The 10,315-nt window shown below is 54.1% G+C and overlaps 2 protein-coding genes and 1 pseudogene across 2 annotated transcripts, besides 4 other annotated features; all 3 read right to left on the bottom strand.

The window, feature by feature from the left end:
* Tc00.1047053503491.39 (mucin-associated surface protein (MASP), putative) lies at positions 1-136 on the bottom strand (the record flags this gene model as incomplete). Its single annotated transcript, XM_802368.1, has 1 exon — positions 1-136. A coding segment is annotated over one exon (136 nt), but the record flags the coding sequence as incomplete, so codon positions are not given.
* Positions 1-10,315: part of a sequence feature (areas not merged during assembly with more than two copies in the genome that could not be assigned to a particular haplotype) that runs on past the window's edge.
* On the bottom strand, positions 2,376-2,816 carry Tc00.1047053503491.29 (annotated as a pseudogene).
* Positions 3,949-5,412, bottom strand: Tc00.1047053503491.19 (mucin-associated surface protein (MASP), putative; the record flags this gene model as incomplete). The annotated part of the gene is made up of 1 exon (XM_802367.1): positions 3,949-5,412. One exon carries the CDS (start codon positions 5,410-5,412, stop codon positions 3,949-3,951), a length of 1,464 nt encoding a protein of 487 aa, XP_807460.1.
* Positions 4,581-4,751: a microsatellite.
* Positions 4,803-4,969: a microsatellite.
* Positions 6,342-10,315: part of a mobile genetic element that runs on past the window's edge.

The following is a 10,315-nucleotide window of genomic DNA, read 5'->3' as shown; positions in this document are numbered from 1 at the left end:
TTTTAGAATCATCGTCATTGACGGGCGTAATGTCTTGAGAAACTTGAGGTGTTTCAGAACATCCACCACCGCCGGCACCGCACCACAGCACGCAGAGGGCACACACCAGCAGCACACGGCCAGTCATCGTCATCATCACGGCTGCACACACAGTCTAGGGAGGGACAAAGAGAGGAGGAGAAGAGCACACACATCAGCAGCATGGAAAAGGAGGAGTAGCGTTTGCATGAGGGTTGTTGTCATGAGCATGGGGGACGCGTGCACGCAGGAAGAACAGGCAACAATGAAACACCGGACAGCACGGCACACAACTCCACGGCGTGTAAAACCCACCCGCAGCTGCCCCCAAAATGGAAGGGAAAGAGGGCGCAACAGTACGGCAGGAACACAGTGATGCCGGTGCAGAAAAGAATCCCAAAACGGCGTGAAAAAGAAACAAAAAACAGTCTTCCCCCACAGCGGCCACATCCAACAACGCAAGTAATAATAACAGAAACAAACACCACACACGGCAACTCACAGCGGCAGTGAGTCCCTGTCGCCAATCTTCATGGCTGCACGCCACCGCACTCCTCGTGAGTCCATCACTCCGCTGCCTTCCTCCTTCCCGCGGCTCCCCCGCACGAAAAGCCACGGCTCACAATCGGGTCCATCCGCACCCGTCGCCACGCCGCCCTCAACGACCCAACAGTCAACCGCCCAAAAACCGTTGCGGAAATCACACACCCGCAACAAAGCACGCGACGCAACATCATGTCACGTGGACCCCGCCGTCAGAAGAACGTCATGTAAACCGTTTGGCCCGCACACGGTACAATCAATCGACAGAACAGAGAAGTAAGACAGGCACTCGATCAAGGACTCTCCACGCACACAGCCCTTTTGATGCCGCCGCTGCTGCCACGGGCACGGTACCCGAGCGGAAAATGACACGCAGTAGAAAGGCCTCGCAAGAGGGAAACAATCCACACGTCCATATGCAAAGCGCCACTCAGGCTGCTGCAGCTGCAGGGTCTGTGGGCAGAATACGCCTTACTGAATCCCGCCAGTTATGTCAGTCTCCCCTCGCACCAATGTAGCGCATAATCCACGGCGTGCGTCCACAGGCATCCACTCCCGGTGCCCTAGCAACAATTCAGAACACACATAATGGAGAAGGGAAGTATCATTACACAATGCCAAGGCAGCTGAATAAAAATAGGGAAATCAAAACAACACAGATCCCTCGCACAGGCACACAAACACACCACAGTATCCTCCGGAAGAAGTCAAACAATTTCTTATCCCAACCCATAATACACGCGTGGTGCCGCCACATCAGCGAACAACACAAAAGAGGAGAGTGCATACAGCATGTCCCTGGTACAAAGTATACGGACAAGCAGAGCGTATGTATATATACTGATAGGAAAATGCCAGTTGATGTAGGCCTTTCTCTCTTGCACCCACTGCTGAGTGTTGGCACCGCGGCGGCAGCGGCAAGCAGAAGAACCAGCGGAAAGGGACAAGCAGCAGCCGCAGTGTTACTGCCGTGGATCGGAGGCGAGGCGTCCTTCATGTCTGCCTCCCAACCCCGCGCACCACCGCCGCATCATCCTCCCTCGGCGGAGGGTCCACGGCGCCCTGCGCGTCATCAGCGGCATCAGGGCTCTTGGGTCCCGTGGCTGTGGCACCGCCACCGGCCTTGTCGCTGGCAGCCTCATCTCCTAATGATTGTCCGACAACAGACGCCACACCATCGGCGGCCACATCGTTGATGTCCGGAAGATCGCTCTCCTTCTCCGCCTCCTGCGGCGCACCCGCGGTGTCGCTGGGCAAGAGCACCCCGTTGCCGTCGTGGCACCGGAGGCAACCTCCTTCTCCTCTGGCGACGGATGCTTCTGGGGAGCAGCCGTGTCCAAATACTTCGGTGGTGTGCCACGGCCGGTCCCAATGCTCTCTGGATCGGGGACGGATGCCCGTGGCAAAGCTTGTTCAGTAGATGCCAGTGAAACCGTCCTGCTCCACACCCTCTCACATCGCCGTCCCACGGAACCACTGGAAGCAGCCTGCCGCTGGTGACGGATATCGTGCACACCTGCGCGTGGTCACGGAAAATAGCTTTTCCCTCGTCGTAGGGCGGAGCAACCCACGTAATCGTCGCCTCGGCCGTGCATGGGGCACAGCGGGCGTTGCCCTCTTCAGTCACTCTCAGACGCACCCGCATGCCGAGGCACCGCAATGCCGCATGCATGACAGCACCGAGATGTATGTTTCTTCCGGGTCCCTCGCAGCCGTCGTGTTGGTGGGAAGCGTGTCCAGACACCACGAAGAGGGCATGTCACCAGGCACCGCAGACAAATATTCTCCCCTCCAAATAACAGCGGCAGCATCTCTCACATCCAGTGCGGGACCAGTGATGGGGCAACTGTCCATCGGACGTTTTGCTGACCCTTCATGGATACTTCGTCTACACACCAACCACTGGAATACCGATCCAACTTGCAGCGTCTGGCATTAATGCCCGCTTCACTGAACATCTGGGAATATTCACTCATGTTCGGTGCGGAGCACTTCCTCTGCAGCAGCGCACAGCACGAATTCCTCCACCAGCGCATCGGCTCCACCATCTCCCACTTCACCCTCATGCAGCCCAGGTCAGCCGATGCGGCCAGCGTCAGCTCCGTGCGGCAGACGACACAACTAATCGGTGCCATCCACTCATCATTCGCGTGGCGCTGCGACCAGTGCGAGTCCAGCGTCCTCCCGTCCCCATCGCCATCCTGCAGCTCCATGCCATCAATGTCGTCGCAGTCGTGGTGCTCCCTCGCAGCCATCACGGCAGTCGTCGAGTGCACCACCACCGACAGCGCTCTGCCGCGGAGAGCACCATGTCAGCATTGGCAACACCAGTGGAACAATGCACAGCACGCACCGTAAACCGACTGCAAACGCTGCCCGTGGCAAATGGGAGCACAATCAAAGGACCCTCCAGTGGCTGCACGAGCAGACGATCCGCATGCGGTTTGACAGCAGCAGGGACAAATTCATTCTCGAGAATGATCCCGTGCGCAGAGGATACAAAGTCACCTTCACAGTGTCGATTGTCATTCGATTAATTCATTGCGTAGTAACGCTCTGAGATCCAATGCTTCCCGGTATCATCCAGGTCCCTTGTGGATACGTTGATGCGGATGGGCGTCCATCCCTCCCAATGACGGTGTATGGCTGCAGCGCACCAACTGCTCAAAAGGGTGCGTCCCTCACAACAACGCGGATCCAATTCGTGCTGTCGGCACGCATCACATATTCAACAAATCGAGGGTACGTCAAAGTGACAGCAAAGCACCCGCTGGCAATCACACCATAAACATCATCACATGCAGCAGCACCAGCGTCTCAAACTAATGTGGGGTGTAGAGCAAGTAAGCCATTGATGTGGGTGTTAGGCAAATATTTCGTGGCTCGCTGAAGCAACAAGGACCGATTGCGTGGGAAGAAACAAAGAACAGGAGAATACAAAAGGGAAAATTCAGCCGTCCGCAGTTTAATCAAGTCACCAATCAATGAAAGTAAAAGGAGTGCACCCAACCACAACAGAAATTAAAGATTCAAAACAAAAAGCCGAAGCGTAGGACGACCAGCGCACACACACTCTCATTACTCCCGTAAAGCAAAACACACACACACAGGGAGAGAGAGAGAGGTCGCCCACTCAATGCAATAAAAACAAAACAGAAACAGTTACGGTGCTCCGCCCATGCAGCCAGGCAGGACGGCAGCGGTGCGTGTCGTGCAAAAGAGAGCACCAACGGGCCTGCATGGGTGTGCATGCATATATACAATGGGCACATTATTGTGTGTGTCTCGTGGGGTGAGGTGAGGGCGAGAGTCCATGCAAGGGGACACACACACAGAGAGAAGGACGAGTGTGTGTGCGGGCGGTGCACGGCTCTCTCTCCCTCACTCTCACGCGGCCACCACCGCAGCAGCAGCAGCACACGCAACAACAAAAAGAAGCAAAAGAGGGGAGGTGGTGTGGGATGCATCCGTGTTTTGACTGTAGTTCTTCTCATTTGCTGAATTTGTCTTTGGCTGTTGAGTTTTTATCCCATGCGTTGTTGTGTTGGATACTTCCGAGAGTGCTCCTCCACTGCTTTGGGATTCTGTATTTTGGTCTCCTGATGATTTTTTTGTCTCGTTCGTTTGTGAATGGTCATTTTTCTTTTGTTCTTCCAAAGAGTCTTGGAGCTCGTCTCCCGCGGCGTCGTGGCCAAGACTGTGACCCCCTGCTGAGGCAGAATTGTTTCGTTGCTTTTCGTTGTTGGATGACACCGTTGGCTGTCCTTCGGGCGAAGAGGTGCCCTCACTCCCTGTTTCTTTTTGTGCCAAAACTTCTTTTGGGGATGCAATCTGCTCATCGGATAAAACACTGACCGGGGCTGTTTTTCCATTGCCACCTTGACTTGAGGAAATAACGACAGAGCGAGAGTCCGGAGGTTTGCTTCCACCACCAACAGAATGGCCAGCACCGGGACCAGCAGGAACAAGACCGGAAAAAGCAGGAACATGATCGGTACCAGCAGGTCCATCACTGGGACCAGCAGGACCATGAACAGCAGCACCACGAACAGAACTAGGGCCAGGAATAGCACCAGGAATGGCAGCACCGGGATCAGCAGCATCATGAATAGCAGCACCAAGACTGGAAAAAGCAGCAGCACCGGGACCAGCAGCACCAGTAATAGGAGTACCATGACCGGGAGCAACAGAACCACGAATATTAGCATCAGGACCTGGAAAAGCAGGATCACGAAGAGGACCAGGACCAGCAGCGCCAAGACCAGCAGCACCAAGACCGGAAAAAGCAGCAGCACCATCACTGCGAACAGCAACACCAGGAGTAGGAGCATCAGCAGCACGAACACCGGAAACAGCAGGAATAGCACCAGGGCCATCACTGGGAACATCAACACCGGGAATAGCAGCACGAAGACCGGGACCAACAGGACCATGACCATGACCGGCAGGACCAGGAGTAGCAGGAACACGGCCGGGAATAGCAGGAACATGAGCGGAAACATCAGCACCAGGAACAGGAACAGTGGGACGGGGACTGGAGGTACCAAGATCGGAAAAAGCAGGACTAAGACCCGTGGATCCACTTAAAGGTAAATTAGTAACTCCTGCAGAAGGAACTTCTTCACGAGCTTCGGCTTGTATAGCAGAGATAAACGATGCTGACAGCAAAAGCGGTGTGGATAAGTTTTTAATAGATCCGTTTGACAAAAACGACTTCTTCCTTCCAAACCCTCCCGACGCAATGCAGCCACCCAGTGAATTGTTGTCAGGGTTCCTCGCATAAACCCTACCGGCACCGCACCACAGCACGCAGAGGGCACACACCAGCAGCACACGGCCAGTCATCATCATCGCCACCACTCCTGTCACTCGCGTGCAGCCTTCAGCACAAACTAACAACACCCCAACGCAGAGTGAAAGCAAAGAGAGACAGACAAATCACAAAGAAATACGCACAGTAAACAACGGCAGCAGCCCCGCAGAGGAACGCACACTGACCTGCACACCAGAAGTAAAAAAGCGATACCAAAACAAAAAAAGTAGTTGAGTGCCCAACGGGAGTCTCCTCCAAAAAAAAAAATACACTTCAGCAGAATCATCATTTCGTACGCCATGCAGCAAAGCAGGACTGTGTTTATATGTACATGCGTACAGTACCTGCACAAGGAAAAAAATATTACTGTTCCACAAGCCCACACAATATCACACACATTTATGCGGCATCCGGCCTGTCTCTCCACTCCTCCTTTTGTGTCCTCCGTGGAACGCACAGCCGTGGGGCCTGTACCGCGTGTAGGCAACAGAAGCAATCAAGAGGGAAAGCAATTCGCTCATGACGGTGCGCAGCAACCGACCATTAAGTAAAACAAAAAGGTACTCCCATTGTTCCATTAAACAACACTAAAAAGAACATCAAAAAAAGAAAGCCCGTAGGGAACGCGGCAAATATTCTCCGTGAGAAGTCGCAACGCCACACTCCGTGGCTCAGAACACTGCCACAACCACACACAGTCCCAAAAGCAGAGGCAGCAGTGGTGTTTCCACACACGAGGTGATACATTCGCCGCTGCTCACCGTCGGCAAGAACAAGTCACCTTCGAACCAGACGTCTTTACTCTCTTAGATCTTTTTTTTGTTTAAAGGAGATGTGGTTTCTGTGGCGCTGCTGCACGCACCGCTGTTTGTGGGCTCCTTAGTGGCGGGGCGTGTGCTCGAGGACCATGGATACAGTCCCATCGCCCGTACACATCGGTGGTATTGGACGTCATGAGGTCATTATATTTTTTTTCCTACTCTTACCAGCGCGTCTAGCTATACAATGCCATCTGAGTGCCGAAGAGGTGGTCGAGCAGCAAAATGAGTTTCCTGCTATGAAGCAGCTGCCATTGAGAGAACTTTCCGAGGCGAAGGTCCTGTTCAATGCCCAGCCGTCGGCGCACAGCCAAGGTGCCTGGACATTCTAGAAGCAGATGGTGCAAGGTTTCCTGCGGTCCGATTGGCATGCTTGTGGAAGCTGGCTGATCCTGCGGCAGCAGAGATCGCCTCCTGGCACTGCTGTTTCGATGTCGTGTGGCGTCTGGGTTGTGTGCGCAGCGACTTCTGTGCTGTGCGGTGCTTCTCCGTGTGGGGAAGACCATGTCACAGAAATCACATTTGAGCTCGGGAAGCGGTGGAGGATGTTCCGGACGAAATGACCGACAGTGACTGACGAGATTCGAGAATCCCGTCAATGTGGAATCACAGTGCGGACATTTCTCCTTCCGACGGCGTGTGAGGGTCCGTCTCCTTACTGGAGAGACGTCTTCCTCCCTCGCCGACGGGGGAACAGTGTCCGTCCCCGGTGCAGTTGGATCGTTGTTAGAGCGCATATATGCAGACTGTTCCGGTGAGATGTTGCAGAATCGGCATTGGTTCGTGCAATCTCTCACAGCCCAGTATAGTCGGCCCCAGAGCTCAGATTCCCCGCACCTTGCCCTTGCGAGGTGAACCAGTTCCTGACGGTGGAGAACTTCCTGAGTGATTAGGTCCTTACCGCTGAGATCGGATGGCCTTGTGCCGCAAAGCAAGTAGCGATGAGTGTCTTGACGAATGGTACCACGCCACTTGTTGGTGAGCTGGGTAGTAAAACATGTCAGCAGATCCGTATGCCATAAAGGTGCGGTTCCTTGCTCCGTGTAATGTCCACTTTCCATAGTCTGCGTCGCATACTGATCTGCAGGCTCGTTAGCATGTACTCCGCAATGTCCGTAACAAAACTGCAGGTGCACGGACCAGCCAGCACACGCCAGTGTCAGGAGACGCTGCCAGATCTGATCCTCCGTCCAGTCTGTCTGACTGAGCGGGCCCTTGTTTAGAGCCGCTAGAAGAGACTGACTGTCCGTAACCACAAGCAGGGTTTTACGCCTGTACTGGATACGAGGGATCATCAGCTTCTCCAGGGCTAGAAGCAGCGCACGGGATTCCGTCCTGTAGCTGCATGGGCGTGCACCGCAGTTTATACTGGCCTTTTCTATTATCTCCGATGAATTGAGGGATGAAAGCAGCTTTCCAACCCCTGCTGACTTGGGAACGTCGACACCGCCATCGGTCGCAAGTATCCACGAACGATGGCGGTGCGGCGCTAGAGCCTCTTCGCTGACTCTGCGCTTTTCCCGTATCAGCTCTTCTTCGTCAGTTATTGAGAGGTCTATCGGAAGTTCCACGGCGATGGTGACCCGGTGAGCGGAGGCCGCAAACCAGGGAGGAATGGAGCTGCGAAAGAACCGCTCTTCGCGTGGTGAGCTCTCAGTGATGCCATAGTCCTTTGTGTATGCGTCTACAAAGGCATATAGCTCGTCCCGAGATAATGGCGAGATGCGTAAAACAGCGCGAGGCGGTGGCTCAGGCGGGGGTCTCCGCATCCAGTCCATCTGACATGCGCGTGTGTTCTCAAATATTGAGAGCCGCACGCGCAGGCAAAGGACGTGGAGCGGCGGCATATTAGCCTCCAGTAGCGCGGACTCCGGGTCGACAGTGCTCGGAACTCCGCTGACAATGCGTGCCAGAGTTGCGTATGTCTTCTGCATCTCATTCTTCGCTGAATCCGTCGCTACTGCCCATATGAGCTCGCTGCCATAGCGTAATTTGGAAGCACCATATCCGATGATGAACGTGCGTAGGTCATGTGGAGATGGTCCCGCCTCTTTATGCGCTATGCAGCGTAGCTGCGATATCCGTTGCGAAGTGGCAGCGCATTGCTTGGTGGCCGCCACATTTAGCGTCAGTCGCGGATCGAGATCCATGCCGAGAAGCTTCGTAGTTCGCGATGCCCCCATGGTCATGACTGGGATTTGACATCCAGCCACTACCAGGGGCCACCTTCCTTCACGATCATAATCTGACTCCGTGTGCGTGGAGAGTGTGAACCAAGCAGCTTCACGCTTTGACGGGTTGATGGCCAGGCCATTTTCCTGACTCCACGCATGCAACTTTTTAAGAACCATGTTGGCAGTGGGAATGGCGTGTTCCCGGGACTGCCCCTAACGATAATAGAGAGGTCGTCCGCATACATGTCTGCTGTGGCACCCGCAAAGCTGTTCAGCAGATTGAGAAGTGGGTGTGCGTAAAGGGAGAACAAATACGGTCCCAGCACGGACCCCTGAGGAACTCCTCGCAGCATGGGACGCCGATCGCTGTGTCTGTGACCAACTCGTGTCCTCGCGTAGCGACCACATAGAAATTTTCTAAGCCACCTTCTACAATTCACCCCCGGAATATTAGCCAGCAAGCGACTGAGGACTCGATGATCTATGGGGTCAAAGGCCTTGCTGAAGTCAACCAACACCAGCAGGGTCCGATGGGGTCTGTAGTGGAGTTGATTGCCAATACCGCTCTTCTCGGGAAGGCTCACTTGGAAATAATGATTTCTATTATGCTCCACTTCGTGTATCAGGTGTGCCAGCTGCATCGTCGTGGTACGCACACTACGATATGCATACTGGTGGGGGTGTGGCGTCCACACCCAAAGCAATCTCTTCAGTACCATTTTCTCAGCAACCTTACTCACAATGGAAGTAAGGCTGATGGGTCGATATGACTCAAGCAGTTCCGGCGACTTGCCGGTTTTTAAGAGTGGAACGATGGTAGCGCTTCTCCACTCAGCCGGAATCGTACCGGTCGTCCAGCTGTGGTTAATGCGGCGAAGAAGGAATCGGAGGCCCTTTGACGAAATATGTCGCAGTGCCTCACTGTGGACTTCATCCGGTCCGGGGGCCTTGCCATACGGCGTATTACGTAGCGCAGCAAGCAGTTCCGTAGAATTAAAAGGTGCATCAAGAGGGCAGTGACAAAACCCTGATGTAAATGTAAAGATAGACTCGTTGCTGTTCTGTGGTCCAAAAATAAAAGAAGCATTAATGCTCAAAGATGCACTCCGTCTGTTGATGCCTTTCGAAGGCCTTACTGCCCTTTGAGAGGGGTGAAGTGGAAGAAAGATGCGATTGAGAGCATTCGCTGCTCTCCTTGCTGTTTTGTAAGTGCGTTGACCATCTCCTAACAAAATTGATGTGGGAGATGGAAGTGGTGCCTTTTTTCGTCCGGAAATGTATTTCCATGCGAGTGGCTCGCCTGGATTTAACTTGCTGATGCGACGTGGATACGTGTTGCGCAAGCGCTCTCGGAGTAGGAGGAAGAATTGACTCCTTGTCCGTTGCATTTCTGCCTCACGGTCGGGCGTCGGTAACTGCAGATAGCGGGCCTTGCTGTCGGCAGCAATCCGCTCGGCCTCCATGAGAGTGTCGTCCCGAAGCCTGGGACCGTCCTTGTGCATGCCGCGGGGGCAATGTCGTCGATACGAAGTTATAAGCGCTCTCGTGAAGGCCTTAATGCCGGTGGACAGCTTTTTATAGTCGTATGCCGGAAGTTGTGCGTCGAAGTCCTTGACGAATAAATCCCACTTGCACTTCCCCCAACTGTGGAATATCCTAGGTGCCGAAGGTATGGTATCCTTAAACGCCTGATGCAGCGTGAATGTCAGCATATAATGATCACTAAGCGGCGACACAGTCAGATGCTTTGACCATGTCAGATCGATACAGGATCGTTCTCTTGTGCCACGGGCATACGTGATCTCACCAGGGGTGTTAACCAAGGTGAGTCCCGCATCCGTGCACAGTTCTAAAAATGCTGCGGCAACCTCGCTTGGAGAAGTCTCCAAGAATGGCTCCCACTGTGGGTGATGCGTGTTGAAATCCCCGCACAGCAGGAGCGGCGACGA

Source organism: Trypanosoma cruzi, genomic scaffold (genome assembly GCF_000209065.1).
Source record: "Trypanosoma cruzi strain CL Brener 1047053516763 genomic scaffold, whole genome shotgun sequence".
In the NCBI taxonomy this organism is placed as follows: domain Eukaryota; phylum Euglenozoa; class Kinetoplastea; order Trypanosomatida; family Trypanosomatidae; genus Trypanosoma; species Trypanosoma cruzi.
This window is presented reverse-complemented; position numbering and strand designations above follow the sequence as displayed.